Genomic DNA, 22,743 nt, shown 5'->3' with positions numbered 1-22,743 from the left:
CAGCCTGCCTGGGGCCGATGCCTGCCCAGGCCAGTGCACCCCAAAAGAGCAGAAGCAAGAAAAGCAGTGGGGTTGGGGAGATGGCTTGGTAGGTAAAGGGCTTTGCCATGCCAAGCATGAGGACCTGACTTTCATCCTGAACCCCAAGGTAAAATGACACATGCTTGTCCACCTTGTGTCAGAGAAGCAGAGCAAGAAGGACCCTGGGCCTCAGTGGTCAGCCAGCCCAGCCGAATTGGTTCACACTCAGGTCCCGGTGAGAGAGCCTGACTCTTATTTCTGAGCTTAAGCTTCTGCACAGTGTCACCATCAGACACAGGGTGTTGGGGGAGGGGCTCGGCTTGTCACAAAGCAATGAAGGCACAGCACACCTCAGGGAATCAAGAAAATCCAAAAGTTGTGACTGTGAAGCATGTCCCCCACCCCAGCTCAAAGAACCCGTGCAAAGAGCTGAGAGAAAGACAAGTCAAGTAGGTCCCTAGGCCTCCCTGGCACAGGTAGTCAGTACTTCACTCCAGCCTGACAGGCGGCCAGAGACCGGGACACAGTAGGCCCTGGGTGACAGCCTGAGGGAGGAGCTTGGGTGATTCAGGGAGCCCCAACGTAGTGGACAGCAGGAAGGTCACGGTTTGCCAAGCTGGTGGGGGTGTGATATGGGAGTCCTGGGGAGCAGCAGGAAGAGAGGCAAAAGCTGTTGAGGTGGTGCACAGGCCAGGCAGACAAAGGCATGCAGGCATGAGGGTCTGGGTTCGATCCCCAGCGCCCACAGAGAAGTCAGGTGTGGTGGCACTGCGCGTAATTCCAACACTGGGGAAGTGAAGACGAGAGGATGCCTGGCGTCTGCCGGCAGCCAGTCTAGACAAACGAATGAACCCTAGACTGAATAAGAGACCCTGTCTGACAGTAGGAAAGGAGGAGGAAGACAGGATTGCTGGAGCTCAGTGGCCAGCCAGTCCAGCTGAGTGAGTGAACTGCAAGTTCAGCGAGCTACCCTGCCTCAAAGACTATGGTGGAGAAAGATCAAGAAAAACAACAGCAGATTCTGGACTCCACGTGGTCATGTATCCATGTACACAAGTGCACCTGTGGGTACACACACACAGACACACACACACACCAGAGCAGTTGAGTCAACCTGGAGGGAAAAGCAACATGCTCTGAAGATGGAAGCTATTCAACAGGAAACAGACCCTCCCCCACCCTTAGAACCCCAAATGTCCCAGGTCTGCGGTGTGGTCGGTTGACACCAGCGTGAGAAACGGACCATCTTCCCTTTGGACGAAGCCCCACTTCCTGTCCTGTCGTCCCCATCCACATCTGTCCCCTGCTGCCCCCCCCCCCTCAGGTAACCAGCTCCACTGTGACATCCCAGCTGAGAACAGCAGCCAGGTGTGCTGAGGGTGCAGTCGCTGAGGCTGGGAATGCTCAGGGCAGTCTGAAGGAAGGGGGGCGGCGCTTCTCTCGCTGGGTACAAAGGTGATCAGAGGGCCCAACAGACAGCAGCGTTGGACCAATTCCAGGTCCCTGCCAAGAAGCAGGACAGACAGGGGTGTGGCATCTTGCCTGATGACAGAGAAATGCCCAAGGGGCCCCTGAGACTCCTCAACTCTGTCTCAAAGTCTGTACCTCTGCGCCCTCATTGCACACCTCGGCTGTAGCAAAAATCTGGTCCAGTCAGTTTATCCAGAAGCCCCACCCTCAGTATCTGATGGAGCCCTCCCACCACCCCTAAGGGATTGATAGCTTGTCAGCCGGCCTGCCTCCACAAGACCAGCCTCCGTCTGTTTAGCCAGATCCCCTGTTCTTAGTCTGCCCCATCTGTGGACACCTGCCCCGCCCCCAGCTCCTTGGCCGCTTAGTCCGTGTTGTGTTCCTAATTAAGCTAGTTCTATCCTTAGGTCTCTGCCCCAAATTAAATGTGATTTTAGCATTTTTACTTTGAGTTTGTGTGTGTGTGTCTATGTAGTTTCTGCATACTGTGTGCCCATGCTCAGAGGCCACAAGAGGATGTTGGGTGTCCTACTCTAGCGCTCTCTGCCTTATTCCCTTGAGATGGGATTCTTCACTGAATCTGGAGCTGGGCTGGCAGCCAGCGAGCTCCGGTGACCCTCCTGTCTCCACTCCCTAAAGCGCTGGGGCTTCAGGTACCTGCACAGCTTTTCACGTGGGTTCTAACGATTCAGACTCCGGTTTAGCTCTAACCTGGGTGGGGGGGGGGAATTCTTCTATAGCTAAGCCTGGCATAAAACTTGCCCCTAATCCTCCTGCCTCCACCTCCCAGGTGGGATCATAAGCGTGTGCCCCTTGTACCCAGTTTATGAGGTGCTGGGGATCCAGCCCAGGGCTTCTGACACCCCAGATAAGGCTCCTGCCAACTGAGCTGCATCCTGGCCACAGGAGTGTTAATTTCTTTTTCCAAGTGTCGCTCCAGGGGCTAGAGACATGGCTTGGGGGTCCAGGGCACTGGTTCCTGGAGTGGGGTCTAACACGGGAATATGGAGACGGCCTGAAAACAGCTGAGGTTTAGAAGAAATGCTGCAGTATGAGATCAGTGCTCAAGCGTGGAGCTCATGGCTGCCTCGTCAGAGGTTGTCTGGCTGCGGTTGCCTGTGGTCAGCAATGCAGCTGTGGCTGAGACAGCAGCCAGGCAGGAACGCGTTTGCAGGAGGATCTGCAACAGGAAAGGGGATGTGGGAGCATCCTCCGTGTTAGTTAGCCTCTGACTCGGCAAGTAAATTAGAGAAATGAGAAGGTGGATGGAGAGGTTGGCTTGACCCGTGGGAGTCAAGGCTTGGGAGGGGTGGGAGAAAAAGTGAGTGTATGTTAGATCCATGCTCAGAATCCCTTCTTGGGGTCCAAGAACTTGGAACCAGGGGAGAAGGAAGAAAGCATGGTAAAAGCAGCAGAAAATACCCCTCAGGTCTGGGCTTTAATAGAAAAAAGGGAAAATCTATACTCTAACACAGATGCATTAGGGGTGGCCCAGGGCCAGACACTGGTGATCCCAGAATATTCGGTGCCCGAGCTGCTGGAACTGGGGGAGACTTTTAAACAAGCAATGAAAGAGCCCGTTGCAGCCTGGCTCAGGAGGCTGTGGCACTTGAGAGTGGACGGGATCAGCCTGACTGCTGTGGAGGCAGGGAAACTGGGCAGTGTAACTTCCCATCCCTGCTAAAGGCTGCATGACCTGAGATGGTGTTGGAGAAATCAGCCCGATGGGCTGGCTAATCAGAGCCATTAGAAACACTTGGGTATCGATGTTAGAGGTCCCGTAACTGTCAGGGGTTAGAGGACCATAAAGGAGGGGCCAGTGCTGTTGAGGAAACCAGGAATAAGAGCAAGAGGAGCTGCGTTTGAACCCCAGTTCACAGGGCCAGATAGACCTGTGCTCACAGAGGAGTTAAGCAAAAAGCCGATCTAGCGGGGGCCACAAGGCTGGTATGGCTTTGCTGGGTCCGTTGGTGAGGCCAGATGTTTATAAAGCAGGGAAGACTTTGGCAGATCTGAGCGACTTAGACCAGCTTGTGAACAGGGCCCGTGGTGTGAGGGCACAGCCTGGGACAGCTAGGAAAGTGATAAAGCAGAGGAAGAGGCCTGGGTTCCGCAAAGACAGATGTGGCAAGATTTGTGTGCAGCTGGAGTCCATAAGAAAAAAAACTGATTTGCCAGATTGTGTGCTGAGGGGCTTCGACAAAGCTTTAAAGTCCAAACGAGCCTGAGGAGCAGTCCACGGAAGACATCACGACAGAACAATAAAAGTGAAGATGACCAAGCTCTTCCGGAAGTGGGTCACCACCCCCAGACGAAGGAGGGTTTATTTCCCTCCAGCAAACGGTTATGCCTGGGATTCAGATGGTTAGATGGGAACTCTCCAGAACAGTCAGGTGTGGTAAATCCTGAGGCTAGAACTCCAGAGCAACCCAGGGCCACTCCCCGCCAGGGGGCCGGCAGGTGCAGCAGGGTCACTTCCTTCACCTTTGGCCCTGAGGAGGTCTGAGCAGATAAAGGGAGGCCCCATGAGGTTTGTCAGGGCTGGAGACATGTCGGGAGGCTCCGGGGAAGAGCTCCAGGACATGGCAGCGTACTAGGAGAATGTCTCCATTTATCCATTCCTTGTGCCCAGCCTTGACCTGTGGATGGAGCAGCCGTGTTGTATCAGGCCCAGCTTGTTCTGACTTCAGCACCTTCGTAGCTGTGAACCTCTGGGCTCAGCTGAACCTGCTGAGAACAGATGACAACAGACTTCTGATAGGACACTCTCAGAGCACTTCCTTGCCTCCATTACAGGATAGCGGTTTGTGATGCTGCCTTGTCCCGAAAGAGGGCTGTTATGTTGATGATGTAATGCCAACCCTCTGAGTGCCCTGCCGATTTGGAAAGTCGCTGGAGAGGCAACCACTCTTCCACTCACCTTGAGGCCCTACCAGGGCTGGCTTCACTGAAAGGTTCAGCGCCAGGGGCGGGCTACCTCCCCGTGAGCTGTTGGCCAGGGAAGCCCCTTGGGCTTCACAAACCATAAAGGCCATTGCTTCTGCTGTGGGCTGTGTGCCAGAACTAGATGGTAAAACCCCATTCCCGAAGACAGCGCATGTGCACGCTGTGACTGCGGGACGTGGAGAAATTAAGCTGGGACTGGACTGGAAACTCCCGTCCTGCTGGTTGCTTTTCACATGCCAGAGGGGACCATGCAGGCTGCTGGTGGAGAGCCATCACCAACATTCCTACTTGGCTACGGCCCCCAAGTGCTAACAGCATCATACCAGGGAGGATGTGCCTGCTCGGGCACTATTGGCTGGACTATGGTGGATTTAAGGCCCACTCCACAGGAGGGAGTTCGCATCTAGTACTGTGACCAAGACAAAAACCTGGGGGGGGGGGGAATCACTGGTCCCATCGGGGAAGCAACTTCTGTGCTTTTTCTAGACGGATGTGATGTGCCTGTCAAACCGCCTTCTCAACATGTGAATTTAGCCTGTGGATCAACTGTCATTGCCAGCCTCAACTCAACTACTGGCGAAGCTCCTGAGAACAAGTGACTCTCACTGTGGCATGGTGGCCTACTCCTTAGTTATAGGTGGATGGCTATAGTTACCCCCTCCGAGGCTCAGAGATCATTTCAGAAGCCTGAGGAAAGTCCTGTGTGACTGTTTCCTCCAAGATCAAAACAATCTAACCTGCAGGGAGCAACTTAAGCAGGAAGGTAAACACCTCAAAATAGCTTCAGGAAGTCCCTGAAACCAACTAGATTCAATAGACAACCTTCCTTCCAGAATAAGCCATAAAAGTGGAAAGTTCCCTCTGTGTCTAGCAGAACAGACCAGCGAACACAACTCAGGAAAGCTGAGCTGCAAAAGAACAACTCAGGAAAGCAGATCAGCTGCTTGGGAGATGCAGAAACCAGCTGAGCTGCCTGGAGAAGGTTTAGACCCGAGTCCCTTGGAAAGGACACCCTCCAGCTTGCTGAGCTGCCCGAAGGCTGCGCAGTGTGCTCCAGGTCCCAGCTCTGTGAGCTGTCACCAGGCTGGGGCGGGCTTTGGTGACGCAGCTGGCTTTGAGTCATTTCTACTCCTGTGACCCCCTCCCCACCTGTATTCCTTTAAGGAGCCCCAGTAAAACTCACTGGCTCACCGGGTTGGACTCCGCTGGAATCTACACTTGGATCTGTCGTGGGGTCCCTGTCTAGGATTTGTTGTGTCTCCCCAGGATAAATTGGTCACACAGTGCTATTCAGCCAGGGGTGTAGCTGTTTTCTGAAGGATGGATAGGTCATGGCTGCGGCTGGCAGTCTCCAGCAGATTCAGAATCAGCCCTAAACTACTGTATGTGACCGAGGGTCCCCCTGACACACACACACACACACACACACACACACACACACACACTCACAGAAATCTCAAATATACAGAAATGACCAGCCTTTCCTATGCTGACTGTGTCCCGTCTCCCCTTTGGTGAGTGGCAGGAGAGCTGGCACAAAGAACAAGCTTTCTGAAAATTGCTGGGTTGGCAGACGGTCTTGTCACTGACAAAAGCCACTGTGATGGGCAGAGCAGGAATTAAGCAGGCCATGGGGATGGTAAGATGTCTCTCTACAGCCCAGGCTGGCCTTGAACTTGCCATCCTCCTGCCTCAGGTGTCAGAGAGCTTGGATGGGGGCTGTTCGACCAGCCAGATGTTACCTGAGTGTACTTGGAGACTTCTGTGTCCCTTGCCTTGCACATACTGTTTAGAGATAAGAGACAGGAATTGCTTTAGGGCCAAAAATATATATATATATTCTTCTTTTCGAAGTCTGTTAGATTTCATCTATATGTTTTGAAGAAAGTGCTTTAAAGCAGCTCCTTCCTGTGGGCGAGAGCAATGGCACAGATGTGAGTACTTGCCACTCGTCCAACTCAGGTGTGTCTCCCAGCAGCCGCATCAGGCCGCTGGCAGCCACCTGTCATCGCCATTCCAGGGAATCGATGGCCTCTTCCCGCGTCTGCGGGCCCCTGCACACATGAGGGGTGTCGCCATACAGATCCAGCACACACGTATTCACAAATTAAAATTAATAAAAAAATAAAAGTTTTCCCTTCTAGTGAGTCTGTGACAGCCTGTCAAGACTGACGTCAGCAGTAACAGAACAGCCCAACTCAGCCACAGTACAGGCAGAGCAAGGGTGTCACTGTCCTCAGAGCAGAAGCATCCTGAGGAGGCTTGTAGGGGCTGGGCCTCCAGTTTAACACGTGGACAACCTGAGCTCTACTCTGTTAACTTCCAGCAGGCACGCAGGAGTCTACCAGCCGTTAGAAGCAAGGGGTCAGTAGTTGTTACTGGAGGCTGGGCGTGATTTTACGTGCTTGTGATTCTAGCACTCAAGAGGCTGAGGCAGCAGGATCAGGAATCCCGGATTTGCCTGGGCTACACAGAAAGCCTCAGGCCATTCTGGGAAATGATGTTTCACAATAAGAAAGAAGAGGGTGGGGTGCCTGGATCAGTGGGTAGAGGCCCCTGCCTGGAATTCCCCGGTGAGGGGCTGGGGTGTGGCTCAGTGGTAGAGCTCCTGCCTAGAATCCCCCAGTGAGGAGCTGGAGTGTGGCTCAGTGGTGGAGCCCCTGCTTGTAATCTCTCAGTGGAGGCTGGTAGCATGGCTTAGAGGTAGATGCTTGTCGAGAATCAGCAAAGCTTTAAATTCTATCCCTTCCCAAAATACAGCACCTAGAAAGTGTGCCTGTGCGTGTGCGAGTGTGACAGTTTTCTCATGACTGGATGTCTTTTAAGCAAAACAAAGAGCAAGGAGGCCCTGCCACTTTCTGCAAGCCTCTGAATCTTGCTGTGACGTAGCAGCCCCTGGGAAACAGCATTGTATTTATTTTTACTGCTGCCTCTGCTTCCCTCAGGTGACATCTATTCTCTAATTACAATATTTCAATTGTCTTTTTCTTTTTTATATAAAGTATCACTATGTAGTCCAGGCTAGCCTCCAACTCTGGATCCTCCTTCTTCAGCATCCCAAGTCCTGGGCATACAGGCATGAACTACCATGTCTGGCTCGCTCCTCCCTCTTTTTTTTTTTTGTAAAACAAGATCTTCCTATGTAGCCCAGGAGGGACTTGAACTCACTGTTTTCCTGCATCTGCTTCCCTGCTGTGGTTTACAAGTGAGCACCACCATACCTGGCAAAATTTCTAATATGTATATGTGTGTGTGTATTTATGTGATGCATAAGAGCATATGAACAGGGTTAACCTCGGTTCACTCAAGTTAAAGAATCACTCAATTCTAAAACTGTTGGCTAAAGCCAAAAGTAGGGGCTGGCAGGATGGCTCAGTGGGTAAAGCCCGATGACCTGAATGGGACCTCCGGGATCCACTTGGTTGGTGGAAGGAGAGAACCAAGTCCTGAAAGCTGCCTTCTTCCCTCCGAAAGTGAGCCACGGCATACACTAACCAACTAACCAACCAAAACTGCAGGTGGAGGGCTTAGGCAGAACCCTGTGGGTGCATGGAGCTGCAGGGAGCTGCAGGGGCCAGAAGTGCAGCTCACCTACCCCTGAATCCTGCAATGGGGTGCGCCACTGAGGGACCCCCTTTCCAGATTTATCCAGAGGGGGCTGGAGAGCTGGCCTAGTGCTGCTCTTCAGAGGACTGGAGTTCGGCTCCCAGCACCCACGTCAGGCCGCTCTCAACCCTCTGTAACCCCGGCTCCAGGGGATCCCATGCTTCCGGCGTCTTCAGAAAACACTTGCTTCCGTGTGTACACGCCCATACGCAGGCGCACACAGGCCTACACGGAACTACAAATAATAAGAGTTGATCTTAAACTGGGCTCAGAGGCAGCGTGTTCACAGTGCTGGCTTAGATCAGGGTTTCTCAGCCTTTGGGTCGTGACCCCTCCAGGGGTCAAACAACCCCGTCACACGGGTTGCATATTAGATATCCTGCATATCAGATATTCACATTACAGTCCATAACCATGGCAAAAGTACAGCTGTGACGTAGAGACAGAAATAATGTTATGGTTGGGGGTCACCACGCCTTGAGGAACTGTATTGAGAAGGTCGAGGCATGAGGAAGGTCGAAAGCCACTGGCTCAGACCACACATTTTCACCCTTGGAAAGGTTTCTTCTGAGCTAGGGCAACGGCTCAGTCCGAAAAGGGCTTGAGCAAACTCGAGGACCCCAGTTTAGAGGCCCAGCACCCACACAGAAGGAAGGTGTGGTAGAGCATATCTCTAATGTCCCAACGGGGGGCGGGGAGGAGATGGTGCAGAGACAGTGGCCCCTTGAGCTCACTCGCCAGCCAGTCTAGCCAATGGACCTACTCGAAGTTCATTCAGCGAGAGACCCTGTCTCAGAAAATAAGGTGGTTGGGTGGGGCTGGCGAGATGGCGCAACAGGTGGAGCCTCCTGGCACACAAGCCTGGCTTCCTGCATCCAAAATTAACTCCATAAAATCATCCTCTGTGCGGTGTGGTGCACACATCCTTCCACCAACACTCGCTCACTCACGGGTGTGTGGTGGCTCATGCCTGTAATCTGAGCGCTCAAGAGGCTGGGGCAGAATTACTCCAAGGTCAAGGATGACTTGAGCCACATTTTAAAAAAATCTCATAAAAGGGGAATCCATAATTGGGGCTGTGGATGCAGCTCAGTTGGTGCAGTGCTTGCCTGGCATGCACACGCCCCGTGTGCCATCCCCGGCCCTGCATGTACGGAGCACAGAGGTGCACAGGTGTAAGCCCAGCACTCCGGAGGAGAATCAGAAGCTAGGTTCAGTTGATCCTGTTACAGAGTGAATGTGAGACCAGCCTGGGCCTATGCCAGACTGTTTCAAACACAGGAGAGCAGTTCTGGGCAAGACATGAAATGCCAAGTTCCAGCCACAGACAGGACACGCAGGATTCTTCGCTTTAATCTCCACGGTCTGTTTCTCACTTGCCATCATGTGTAAAACTTGGCTAGAGAAGTAGGGAGAGCAGAGGAAACGCAGGGACCAAGCAGCCACCTTGGGCATCGAGGTCAGGTGGGGCAGGAAGTGTGGCTGGGGGCCGGGGAGGGGCCCCTCCCGCCTGCACACTTTCCCAACCTTGGTCACTCCGAGGGTCCCCACCCTGTCCCTGCCTGCATGAGTTGGTAAACGTGGTTTGCAGCCTTTCTGATAACCCTCAGGCCTTGTCCCCACCTTCTTCCCGCATGCCCGCCCATCTAGGAGGCAGGGCACCTTTGGCCAGCTGTCCCCATAGCCTGGCCCTGGAGCCTGCCATCCTGGGTCAAACAGCGCAGGCCGCCTGAGCAGCCTCTGGGCAGCTTAGGAGAGGTGGGGGCTACCCGGAAGTTTTCTCCAGGCTCTTCCTGGAAATCTCTGCATCGGCCATGAGCTCCTCTATCAGGGACAGTCAGGAGGGACAGCTGGCTCGGGGGTTGGTGGGGGCACTGCCACAGAAGCCCAGAACCTGCCTCTAGAGCCTGTCGTCTGGAATCCCAGGGAAAGAAGGCCTGACCGCCTACCCAGGGCAGGGCTTCCTGGCTTTTATCTGCACGTTAACCTGCTTGCCACTGTGACCGTGTCTGTGAATACAGGCGTTTGCAGCAGAACTGTGTCCACCCTTCTGCCTTTCATCCTGACAAATACTCTCATGGTCTACGTCCCTTACAATTCATTGCCTTGTCCACGTTCGCTGTATTGTGAAGGCCAGTTCTCCCTCTTTCCCAACTCACTGTGGCCGAAGATGACCCTGAACCTCTGATCCTCCTGCCTCCGCCTCCCAAGTGTTGGGATTACAGGTGCCAACACAGCCAGTTTAGGTGCTGCTGGAGCTGAAACCCAGGGCTTTGTGCTGGGTGAGCCCCCTATGGCTGAGCTACATCCTCGCCTCCCCGCTTTGCAGTCCCTCCTTAAGTATCCAGTATCTCCCAGCTCCCCGCACGCTGCTCATTCCATCGCTGCTCATTCCATCGGCTCGATAGGGTTTGCTTGGCTCAAACCTCACGCCAGCCGTTTGCCACCAGGCGAGTTCTCAGTCCAGTTTTCCCAGGGAGGGACGAAATTGGGCAGTCTCTCACGCACGTGGGGATGGTCTCTTGTGCATGGCTTCTGGGGGGAGAGTGAATCTGTGAACTCGGTGCCGGGGGAGGGGGGTCTGGGGAAACACGGAAGTCTTCTTTCCCCAAGGAGACTTCAAGATCCTCGGAAAGCCCCCAAACTCGGGTGAAGGCCATGACCCCGGGCCGAAGCGAGGCCCGTGACGGAGCGTGCGGGCGCTCGGGCCGCTCAGGGCCTGCCGGAGGTGGAGGTGGGCTGGGCCCGCGCGGAAGCTCCCGAGGGCGCGGGCCTGGAGGCGCGCAGGAGGCCCAGGCCGCGGGCGCGCCCCGCCCCGTGCAGCTGGCGCTCGTGCCTGCGGATCTGCACCTTGTGCCGGAAGCGCTCGCCGCAGTCCTCGCACACGTAGGGCCGCTCGCCGGAGTGGGTGCGGCGGTGGCGCAGCAGGTTGGAGGAGACGCTGAAGCGCTTGCCGCAGTCGCCGCAGGCGTAGGGGCGCTCCCCGGTGTGCGTGCGCCGGTGCTGCACGAGCGCCGAGCTCTCGCTGAAGCGCTTGGCGCAGTGGGCGCAGGCGTAGGGCTTCTCGCCCGTGTGGATGCGCTGGTGCGTGACGAGGTTGGAGTGCTGCGAGAAGCCCTTCCCGCACTCGCTGCAGAGGAACGGCCTCTCCCCGGTGTGCGTGGCCTGGTGGCGCACCAGGTCCGTGCTGCGGCTGAAGCCCTTGCCACACTCCCCGCAGATGGTCGGCCTGTCCCGCGCCCGCCGCTTCCTCCGCTGCCGGGCGGGCGTCAGGGCCGCGCTCCCCGCGGGGCCCGGGATGGCCACCACGGCGGAGGTGGCCACAGCGGGCAGCACCGTGAGCTCCTGCAGCACCACGTAACCCGGAGGGGCCACCACGACGGTGGCCGGAGCCGGCGCTGCGCCGCCTCCCGGAGCGGGCACCAGCTCCAGCTGCAACTCCGGCTCCACCGGGGTCAGCTCCAGCTGCACCTCCTGTTGCTCCCGCTGCAGCTCCTCCAGCCGCTGCTGCTGCTCCAGGTGCTGCTCCAGCTGATGCAGCTGTTCCTGCAGTTTTAGCTGCAGCTGCCGCTGTTCCTGCAGCCTCTCCAGCTCCTGCCGCTGTTGCTCCAGCTCCTGCTCAGAGCCCACGTCCACGGGCATGAGCTCCAGCTCCACCTCCTCCTCCTCCTCTGGCTCCAGGGGAGGAAGCTGCAGCTGCTGCTGCTGCAGCTGTTCCTCCTGCTGCTGCAACAACTGCTGCTGCAGCAACCGTTCTTGCTGCTGCAGCAATAGGTGCTGCTGTAACTGGGCCTGTTGGTGCTCCAACAGCTGCTGCAGCTGGGCCTGTTGCTGCTGCAGCAGTAGCTGCTGCTGCATCTGTATCTGTGGCTGCAGCAGCAACACCTGCTGCTGCAACGGTTGCTGTTGCAACTGTCCCTGCTGCTGCAACAGTTGCTGTTGTTGGAGCAGCTGCTGCTGCTGTTGTTGAAGTAGCAGCTGCTGCTGCTGTAGCTGCTGCTGCTGCCACAGCTGTTGCTCTTGCAGCTGCTGGAACTGCTGCTGCAATGCTTGGTCTTGCACATGCTGCTGGAACTGCTGCAGCAGCAGTTGGAGATGCTGCTGCTGCAGCTGCTGTTGCTGCAGCTGCTGTTGCTCTTGCATTGGCTGCTGTGACGGCAGCTGCTGCAGCAACACCTGTTCTTCCACTTGCTGCTGCGGTAGCTGATGTTGCATTTGTTGCTGCTGTTGTAACAGCTGTTGCTCTTGGCCTTGGGGCTGCATCATCAACTGTTGCTGCAGCAGTTGTGGCCCTTGGCCTTGTTGCTCCTGTCCAGGTCCCGGCTGCTGCCCCACGTGCAGCTGTGGTTTTGGTTTATGAGGCTGCGTGGACTGGGGGTTTCCCTGCAGTTCTTGCTGCAGCGGAGACAGCCGCTGCCGTCCATCTTGCTGCTGCTGCTGGGGCGGCTCTGGCTGAGATCCTAACTGTTGATGCTGATGCTCTTGCCGCTGCTTGAGCTGCGGCTGTGGCTCTGACTTTCGCAGTCGCAAGTCCTGTGGCTCCAGCTGCTCCGCCTCAGCACTGTTGCCAGCGCCGACTGGGGCTGCAAGTGCTGGGGGCTGCGGATGGCCGTTCCGCTTCTGAACCTCCTCTTCCTCCTGGCTCTCACTCCCACCACTGCCACCTGTAGTGGAAATGGCAGGAAGCCAGGAGAGAAGAAATGACAGGCAGCTATCTGGACCAGACCCCCCCCAAAAAAAGAATGTACTCTGGTACACTAAGGGGCTCTGAGCAGGGACCCCAAAATGTGGGATCAGGGGGCTACGGTGACAGAACAGACATTCCCAGGGTCCCCCTGACGATCTCATTCAGACCCCCTCTGAGCCCCCTCCACACAAGCCCCATGGGTAGCTCTTGGTTTTGATTGCAACAGGGGAGCTTAGGGCTCCTGACACCAATTCCTGAGAGGTCTCTAGCACTTTCTCCCCATACAGGGAAAAACGGCTATTTCAAGCTGAACTCTGACCTCACTATGGCCACATTCTTTTTTCTTTTCTTTTCTTTTCTTTTCTCTTTTCTTTTCTTTCTATCTATCTATCTATCTATCTATCTATCTATCTATCTATCTATCTATCATCTATCTTGTTTTTCAAGACAGGGTTTCTCTGGGTAGTCCTGGCTGTCCTGGAACTAGCTCTGTAGACCAGGCTGGCTTTGAACTCACAGAGAATCTGAGTGCTTCCGCTTACCAAGTGCTGGGATTAAAGGTGTGTGCCACTACCGCCTGCCGATGCTCACACTTTAAGTGAAATTTGCCTTGTCTGTGAATGAGCCATTTCTGTAAGGATACAGCAAGCTGTTTCTAGAAAGCACTGAAGCAGAAAGGAAGCCGGGGGCAGGCAGGGAGTCTGCAGTTCCAAAGTTAACTAAAAAGCCAGGCACAGCAGCATACCTGTAACTCCAGAGGGTGGAGAGAGGAGAGGGGGTCCCTGGAGGAAGGCGGCCGGAAATGCTCGCCATATAGGCGAGCTTTGGGTTCAATTCAGAGACCCTGTCCCATTGAAGAAGGCGGAAGAATGACCAAGGATGATTCATGACACCAACCTGGACACCCACACATACCCACACACGTGAGCACCAAACACTGACAAGATACATGAATGCACACATGCACAGCCACATACCACATGCAAAAAAAAAACCAAAACAGTTGCGTGTAATTATATTTTAGAAAGAACAAACCCTTTCTCATCGCCTTTGTTGGATGCTTTTTTAGAAAAATCTGAGTATCTTGTGCGTATGTGCATGTGTGTTCGAGTGTGTGCTTATGGGAACGTATGTGCCGAAGCACACCTGTAGAGGTCGGGGACAGCCTTGAGCTTTGGACCTGACCTTCCACTTTGAGGCAGGGTCTCTTGTCTGTCACTGCACAGGACAGCCAGGCGAGCTGGCCCTGGGGCTCCCGAGGACTCCCGGCCTGTGCCGCCCATAGAGGCACTGGGGTTCCAGATCCCGTCCTCAGGCCTGTGGGGCAAGCGCCTTCCCGGCGGAGCCACCTCCCGAGCCCCCCGGGAGCGCATCCTCCAGGGCAGCTGGGGTGCTGGGTGGCGGATGAACACGGCTGTGGGACCGTCTCCCCACGGCAGGCTCACCACCGCGCCCTCTCCTCTGCTCTGCTTCTCTGCAGGGACAGACCTCACCTCTGTGTGAGTCTCCGCCTCTCTAGCTTGGTCACGTGGTCACTCTGACTTCCTGGGGCAGCAGTTTCCACAGAAGCATTTTATTGAGCGTGTAGTTAGATGTCACCTGAAGTAGTGTGTGCCTGCTAGAGTTAAACTTACAAGCGGAAAGAGTCTTCGTTCAATTCACAGGTCCCCATCTTATCATTTTATTCTTCCAGTTTCTGTGATATACAGACACACATATCCTCCCTCTCTCTCTGCAATAGTGTCTCATTGTATATAGTCCTAGCCTAGAACTCACCACATAGGTCAACTGTCAAACCGTGACCCTCTTGCCTGGGATTCCAGTCATGTGACCCCAGGCCCAGCTCTTCCTCATTCTCCCTTAACTGTTCAAGCCTATCCCCACACCGTCACTGTTAAAGCCCAGAACGTGAAAACTGACTCTTCTCCGCCCTGACTCAAGCTACCCCTGCATGAGTCTCAGGGAGAGGACGGGAAAGTTCCTCTCTGTGGGGGCCTCTGCGTGGTGGGTGGAGGGAAAGAGACGGGGACGGATGTTGAGGAAATGAGAAGCAGGTAACTATGGAAAAGAAGCCATGCAGCCAGTGCCTGAGGCATCAGAGCCAAAGAAGGACCCTCTAGCCCCATGTGGGAGACGGTGGAAGCCTCCTGGGAAACAACGGTTAGAGCCAGCCCAGGGGTGGGGGGCAGGGCTACCAAATCTGTCAAGGTGTCCCTCTCCTGCCAGACCTTGGCCTGATGGCCACCTCAACAGGTCCTAAATCAAGTTTCAAGGTAGCTGAGGTCAGCAGGCATGAGTGAGACCACCGCTGGCCACACCAGGGTCCTTCTGTTGGGGTCTGGACTGTGCCGGCTTGCAACTCAACTGAAGAACGCTTGCTGGGGCCCCCACTGTCTCCACACCCACAACCCTCACCTGAGAGGGTGTCTGGCCCTGGGCCCCCATCCTCAAGACATCGCAGCTCCAACACAAAGGTCTCTGTTGCTCGGCCCAGCTCCATCCTGGTGCGCACACCAGGGTCTCCGGGAGCAGGCTGTGCAAAGAGGAATAAAGGGAACTGTTCAAGAGGGAGGTGATGGCTGGGCCCCATTCCTACACAGACCAGCCCGAGCTGTTAGGATACACACAGCTCCACCTCAGCTGACAAGCGGTCCTCCTGCCCCCACCCCGAAACAGCGGCGGGAACCAGCCTCTCCAGGGCTTCGAAGCTCGAGGCACAGCTCCTTGTCCCCTTCCAAAGCAGGACCATCCCCCAGGCTTCAAAGGCCACACAGGGCAGGTGTCACCCCCAATCCCTGGGAAGGCAGGTGTCCAGAGCCCTGACACCCGTGGCAGGCGCCTCCTGCAGGTCCGCGTTCCTGTCCTAGGTCCACTCTGAAGAAGGGGTCTCCACACTCAGGCGTCCCCACGCCCCCACGCCAGCTGACTAGGTCTGTCTTCGGCTTCAGGAGCCGTCCTTAGAGCAGCGTCCCCGGGCAGGGTTCTCCCGCCAGGCCTCACCTGGAGCAGCATTTCCCGCCGGCAGCAGCCTCTGCGCCAGGGGAGGTGTGGTCACCCGCGGCCACAAGGTGAAGGCCGCCGCCGCCGTTCAGCCAGCTCCTTCCGGAGGCGCCTGCATCTAGAACGGAGGCTCCGACCACCCCCGGGGACAACCCTTTACAGGCACCCCACGGGGTCTCCGCTGTCAGAGCTGCCGAGGTCGCCCTGGGCCAAGACAAGGTGCAGAGTGGAGTTCCCAGGCAGAAGTTGGCGGAGACTCGCACGCAGGGCCAGGGAAGGGAGGCAGGGCTCCAGTCCCCGCGCAGGGCTCGGGGTTGGTAGGGTGGCCGTGGCGCGCAGCAGGGCCTACGCTGGGGCCCTGGGTCGGATCGGGGGGGAAGCCGGTGACAAGGGTCCTGGGCGGTCACCGGCCACAGGTGCCCGGGGGGCGGGCGGGCGGCGCGGCCGGGCCGGGTCCCCGATCGCTCGCCCGCCCTCCCGGGCTGTGCGTCCGTGCGGGGAGCGGCCGGACCGGGGCGGGGGCGCTGGGGGGCCGGCACAGGAAGTCCCCCCGGCATCCGCATCCTGTCCCCCGCCCCTGCCGCCCGCCGCGCCCCCGCGCCCCGGCCCCCGCTACCGCCACCGCGGCCGCTGCCTTCGCCAAACCGCTGCCGCCGCCTCTCTAGGCCGCGCCGCCAGCTCTGTGGGCTTAACCCTTCCCGGCCTGCCACTCACCAGGGCCACCCCCCCCCCCGGGGGAGGGGGGGATGGGGACAGGATACTCGGCCCCGCGTGCGTCCCCGGGCCCGCCGGTGCTGGGCGCAGCGCACGCTGCAACGCATCGCCTGGTGCGGCGCGCGGGTCCGTGCGCCACGGTTGGCGACTGGCACTGGGGCTGCATGGATGGCAGAGGAAGGGGGTTCCCAGCCAAAACCCTCACTATCCTCTGAAGCACAGGCGTGGCTTCAGGGCTCTCCTCCCCTGGCAGGGGTACAAATTGGGGCCACTCAGCACTTAATCAGTTAATGGGGAAGCCCCCTCCTGACCCCAGCAGGTCCGGAATGGCCAGCCCAGACTCTCGAGTTGGCTAGGGTAGACAGGTAGGCGCTGCGCCAGCACCCACATGGCCGCCCTCAGCGACTGAGGGCCCCGCTGGTATCTCTTCGGGTCCTTGCTCTCTCCAGTAGCCCGAGGCCTTCCCTCCTTCAGCTTCCGCGCTCCTCAGGGCCCCTCTTCCAGCTTATGAGCCCCGGTGGCCCCAGTGGTTTCCAAACCTGCTTGCTTGCTGATAGAACAAGTTGTTTCCTGCCTGGGGGCGGGAGTAGGAACAGGGGTGGCGGGTGGCGGGGCGTTTCCTTCCAGAGGCTTAAGCTGGCCTTCCGCTCGGCCCCTCACTCGGCTTCACCGGCAGACACAGGCTTCTCCCCGCTGGAGAATTCTCGGAAGAAGCCTTGCCCCAGCTTTCTGGAACAGCGGCTGCACCCACATGGGGTCCAGGCCTGTTCTTCCAGTACGAAGCATCCGGAATCCAAGGTCATCCTCGGCTGCAGGCACATAGCAAGTCTGAGGCCCGCATGGACTACTCACAATACAACAAACTTTTGTAACTTAAAGATCTGGCGAAACAGAGCTGCTTCCAGCAAGATGGAGATGCTCCTGCGACCACGGCTCTGCTCCTCTGTCTCCCTGCCTACAGTCCGGCCTCCAGTTCACACTCTTCCTGTTCAGGCAGGCTTTCCCTGCAGCCTGGCTTGAAAAGCCTGCACTCTGGAGGCTGGACTTGCAGGCCAGCAGCCGCCTGCAAGGGGAATGGGTACAGAAGGCCACAGCTGATGTGCTGAGCTAAGGGGAATGGGTGAGGAAGGCCATAGCTAATGTGCTGAGCTGTAAGTACAGCAGTAGGGACCCAGCTTTGGAGGCAGGGTGATTTAGAGTCATAAGGACTTGCGGCAGCCAGGTAACTCGAGGCTCCATATAGCCTTCCATCTGTGAAAGTGGAGACAGGTTGCCAGACAGCAGGATGAGGACAACTGGGCAGTGGGCACACAGGTAAAGGATGGGTGTGTCCTTCCGCCCTCCTAAAGTGGATGGAAGCCTCTTCCAGAGACCACAGTCCCCGGTGGTTCCCTCCTCTCTGAATCTTGTGTGTGTGTTTCCATAGGCTCATTTGAGGAGGCCAGAGGACATTGTTGGATGCCCTCTACTTATCACTCTCCAACTTATTCCCTTGAGACAAGGTCTCTCACTGAAGCTGGGACAAAGCTGGCAGCCAGCAAGCCCCAGCCATCCTGTTACCCCTGCCCCCACACAACACTGGGGCACAGGCACAGCAGAATCCATGTCTGGCTCTTTCTATGGGTGCTGGAGAGTTGAACTCAAGCCCTCACGCTTGCCTGGCAAACTTTCTCACCCACTAAGCCATCTCCTAGTCCTCTGTCCCTTCACCTCTTCCCCCTTGCTCTGCTGAATTCTTTCCAGAAGTGTTTACACATCCACGGGACCTTCCTAGTCTCAAAACAGGCAGACACCATGCTCCCTCGCCTGCCCATCCCTCCTTCCCTTCTCCCACTTGGTCCAAGCTCCATCACGTTACCCACATGGCTCCCTCTCCCGTGGCACCACCCACTTCTGTGTCTTTATCTTCTCCAGCCTGGAGGCAGCACTGGACTCCTGCTGGCTGGCCCTCGGTCTGCCCCACTCTGACCCTTTTGCACACTTTGGGGAGGGGGATCTCTGGAGACCATTGCTTGCTTTTGCATCGTTCCCATGCGCAAGCGCTCTTGGGAAGTAATTGTTTCTCTACAGATATTTCCTCTGCATGTAGCCCTTATCCCCAACCCTTAAAACTTTTTTTTTTTGAGACAGGGTTTCTCTGCGTAGCCTTGGCTGTCCTAGACTCACTTTGTACACCTCAAACTCACAGAGATCCACCTGCCTTTACCTCCCAGAGTGCTGGGATTACAGGTGTGAGCCACTTCCTTTAAAAAGTGTGTGTGTGTACATTGAGTGCAGGTGCCTGTGGAGGCCACAAGAGGGCATCATATATCCTGAAGCTTTAGTTACAGGAGGTTGGGAGCCACTCAACATGGATGCCGGGATCACCCAGGTCCTATGTCAGAGCAGCAAGTGCTGTTAATCACTGAGCCATCTCTCTCTCCAGCCCATTCCCACCTCATTTCTTGGCATCGCTCTCTCACTGACGTTGTAGCCAGATGGCCAGAAGTCTGGGTGGACTGGGGCCCCTGGAACTGGTGTCTGGTGTCTGAAATGTGGTTAGCTTCACCACCGTGCCCCTAACCTGTGGAGTCTGTGCCCATTCTAGTGGTTACTGTTTTTTGGGGTTTGTTTGTTTGTTTGTTTGTTTGTTTGTTTTGCATCTTTGAATGGATGCATGTTTACTGCTTCCATACTTACACTTACGGAATTGTCTTTGGGACTGAGCCCAGGAATCTTCTCATGAATTTCCCATTCGTTCTAACCATTCTGGTGTTAACCTCCCCCAATTTTTCTCTTTATTCATTCATTTATTTATTTATTCATCCTTAATTCTCCTGGCAACTCTTCCCACATCTTCATCTTGGGGGTCAGCCACTAGCAACAACTCTTGTCTCAGCCTCACACCCCGTCCAGCTGACTAGAGATCTATTTTCTCTTGTTGATTTTAAATCACATTTAAAATGCCACAGTGCCACAGTGCATAAGTTGTCTCCTTCTCCCATGGGGCTCCAGGGAGCTGAACTCAGCTTGTCCCACTCCGTGGCAAGCGCCTTTATCTACCAGGCCAGCTCACCAGGATTATTGTTCGTTTTTCATTCTCTTTCTTTTCTTATTTTTTGCTTTTGGTTTTTGGGAGACAGGGTTTCTCTGTATAGCTGGAGCCTTCCTGAAACTCACTCAGTAGACCAGACAGGCCTCAAACTCAGAGATTCACCCGTGGAGGAAGTCTCGCAGCCCAGGCTGGCTTCAAACTCACTATGTAGCCCTTGAACTTCTGCTCTTTCTGCTTCTACGTCCTAAGTGCTGGGATATGGGCATGGGCCACCGTGCCCAGTTCATGCAGAGCTGGGGATAGAACCCAGGGCCTCATAAATGCTATGCAAGTACTCCATCAACTAACCTACCCCCCTTCCAGATTCCTTTTATATAGTTTCTAGTAGGTATTTTGTCATGAAGATACAGAAAGCCAGTTCCTATGACTGAGGCAGTTACAGCCACTCATGGAAATGTGGTGGTGAAGTAAGAATGAAGGGGCCCAGAGAGACCGGTAGCCATTGGTGGCATCCACTGTGGGTGCTGTTCTGTCTAGGTCCTGGCCAGGACCACTGGGAGGAGAAGTCCAGAGCTGGAGGTGGCTGAGTAGCCCCACATGGGCCCCAGACATGTAAGGGGTCCGGGCCTCCACACGCCTGAGTGTGGTGTGGCTGCACCGGTCTCAGTTTTCTGAAACCGTGAAGACAGAAGGACTCCTAGCCTGGTGTGCAGGGCTCTGCTTGCAGCTTTCTGCCTCTCGGGTAACCCCAGGCTCAGGAGAAGGACAGACAGCAAGTGGGAAGGGCATAGTTACAACTGGAAGATCAAAATCCACAGGAGGGAGCGTTGGAGAGACAGCTCAGAGGTTCAGAGCACTAGCTGCTCTTCCAGAGGTCCTGAGTTCATTTCCCAGCAACCACACGGTGGTTCTTAGCTCTTAACTAAGAAAGGGTTTCTTCCCCACAAGGAGAGCAACAGAACCAGAAAATTTGAACACAGGGGTCTTCCCAGAGACTCATACTCCAACCAAGTACCAGGCATGGAGATAACCTAGAACCCCTGCACAGATGTAGCCATGGCAGTTTAGTGTCCAAGTGGGTTACCTAGTAATGGGAAGAGGGACTGCTTCTGACATGAACTGATTGGCCTGCTCTCTGATCACCTCCCCCTTAGGGGGGAGCAGCCTTACCAGGCCACAGAAGATGACAATGCAGCCACTCCTGATGTGATCTGATTAAGATCAGAAGGAAGAAAAGGACCTCCCCTATCAGTGGACTTGGGGAGGGGCATGCATGAAGAAGAGGGAGACGGTGGGCCTGGGAGGGGAGAAGGGTGGGGCTTATGGGGGGAATACAAAGTGAATAAATTGTAATTAATAAAAATTAAATTAAATTTAAAAAAAGGTTTCTTTAACTCCCGATTCCAGGGCTTGAAGCCGGTATCATCTTATAATGATATCTGGTGCCCTCTTCTGGCCTGCAGGCACACATGCAGGCAGAACACTGTCTACATAATAAATAAATCTTAAAACACACACACAGGGGGCAGGTGAGATGCCGGAGATCAAAAGTATAACAGAAGATCAAAAATATAACAGCTCTGCCTGTCCCTGCCTCCCCCGAGTGCTGGGATTACAGCGTGCGCCACCACTGCCCGGCTCCTCAGCTACAGAGTAACTCAAGTTCAAGGCTAGCCTGGGCTATATGTGGCCTTGTCCAAAAATAATTACAGTAATTATCAATGGTAAGTACTGGGGAGTCAGCAGAGAATGCGCCACGAGGGCCCGAGCTGTCAGGAGAGGGGAGGGCAAGAAGCGCTTGAAGGCAGGAATGGGGTTCTGGCCCACATTCCCAGAGGGGAAGGCTTGCAATCAACCGAGGCAGCGGGACGGGACGGCTTGCTCATGTCTGGGGTATCGGGAAACAGAGGCTAGACAGGAGATGGGGTGCAGCTGTACGTCTCAAGGCTGGCCTTCCTGGAACTGACCAAAGGAAGAGCACCACCAGCTGAAGACCAAGTGTTCAAACGCGCGCGAGCTTGTGGGGACAACCTCACAATCAGGCTGTGACACCTGTGGACGATCCGCCGGCCAGACCCCCACATTCAGTAGCCATCAGCTCCAGGTTCTCCAGTGTCTCGCAGCTTCCAGTCCTTCCCGGTGTCATTGGGCCAGTCTCTAAAGATGAGTGTTTACGGCTGGTTGGCCTGGGTGACAGACGTTTTTAAATCGGTGCTTCTCGACCTTGCTAATGCTGCAACCCTCTAATACCTCATGCTGTGGCGACCCCCAACCACAGAATTATGTCGTTGCTACTTCAGAACTAAGATTTTGCTGTTATGAACCGTAATGTAAATATCTGATATGAGACCCCAGCGAAAGGGTTGTGCAACCCCCAAGGGGGGGTGATCCCAGGTTGAAAGCTACTGCTCCAGAGTCAGCTAAGAGCATCAGCGAGGACTTGTCCTGTGGGCACACCTGTGTTGGATTTTGACGGGGTCGTGACAGGGAGCCCGACCCTGAAGTCGCAGCATGGGTTCGTGAACTGGGCTCTGGCCCGGGCCTCAGAGACAGTGAGCTGGGCACCAGTGTGCACTCACTCATTCCCTCTGCTCTTGGCTGTGCGTGTGATGAGCAGCTGCTTCAAGCCCTGGGAGCTAAAGAAACCCTTTCTCCCTTAAGTTGCCTTTGTCAGTGTGTTTTACCACAGCCACAGGAAAGAAACACGCCTGTCTCCTATGGAGAGCTACTCAAGCTAGTTTTTCCTTATCAAAAGAATTCTACACCTAGCCTGTGCTTGTGTGTGAGCGCACGTGCGCCCTGTGACTCCCAAAAGAATTGACATATACACAAAAGAACTTGTATAAAAGTATCCATGGTGACAATATGCATAAAAACCAAAGGTGGCTCGGGCTGAGGTGAGTCAGGAGTTAGGAGCACTTGCTGCTGTTGCAGAAGACCTGAGTCTGGGTCCCAGCACCCAAGTCAAGCAGCTCACAACCACCTGTTAACTCTAGCTGCGGGGGGGATCAGACGCCCCCTGCTGGCCTCCTAAGCCACTGCACTCACACGCATGCAGATAACACAATTATCAACTTCTTAAAAAAATGTGTTCCACATTTATGTGGCAACTGCTGTCACATCAGGAACACCTGCAGGACACCTGCTCCTGTTTCTCATCTCGACACATGCACAAGACTCAAAAAATCTAGGGCTGGAAAAATGGATGAGTCAGTAAAGTACCTGCTACACAGTAAGAGGACCTGAGTTCAGATCCCCAGCGCCC

At 55.5% G+C, this 22,743-nt stretch overlaps 1 protein-coding gene across 6 annotated transcripts; it reads right to left on the bottom strand.

The window, feature by feature from the left end:
* Positions 1-8,346: 8,346 nt before the first annotated feature.
* Positions 8,347-16,501, bottom strand: Znf853 (zinc finger protein 853). Of its 6 annotated transcripts, XM_055598660.1 has the most exons (4): positions 16,445-16,501; positions 15,731-15,934; positions 15,146-15,263; positions 8,347-12,707 (listed from the first exon to the last, which is right to left on the bottom strand). In XM_055598660.1, the coding sequence occupies exons 2-4, from the start codon at positions 15,740-15,742 to the stop codon at positions 10,756-10,758; spliced, it is 2,082 nt and encodes a 693-aa protein (XP_055454635.1). In that variant the 5' UTR covers positions 15,743-15,934; positions 16,445-16,501; the 3' UTR covers positions 8,347-10,755. The 6 variants fall into 6 exon arrangements, 5 of the variants coding, with proteins under 5 accessions (XP_055454635.1, XP_055454632.1, XP_055454634.1 ...); XM_055598657.1 differs by lacking the exons at positions 15,731-15,934; positions 16,445-16,501 and adding an exon at positions 13,476-13,574 and having other exon boundaries at positions 8,347-13,361; positions 15,146-15,210; XR_008719137.1 differs by lacking the exons at positions 15,731-15,934; positions 16,445-16,501 and adding an exon at positions 13,273-13,574 and having other exon boundaries at positions 12,650-12,707; positions 15,146-15,210.
* Positions 16,502-22,743: the final 6,242 nt, after the last annotated feature.

Source organism: Psammomys obesus, unplaced genomic scaffold, assembly GCF_907164565.1.
Source record: "Psammomys obesus unplaced genomic scaffold, mPsaObe1.curated_primary_1811, whole genome shotgun sequence".
Lineage (NCBI taxonomy): Eukaryota > Metazoa > Chordata > Mammalia > Rodentia > Muridae > Psammomys > Psammomys obesus.
Note: the sequence above shows the minus strand (reverse complement) of the source record. Positions and strands in the feature narration are given on the sequence as shown.

Excerpts from the sequence above, each read along its gene's own strand:
- Znf853 (XM_055598656.1), bottom strand. The coding sequence starts at position 12,891 with ATGAGATCGTCAGGGGGACCCTGGGAATGTCTGTTCTGTCACCGTAGC.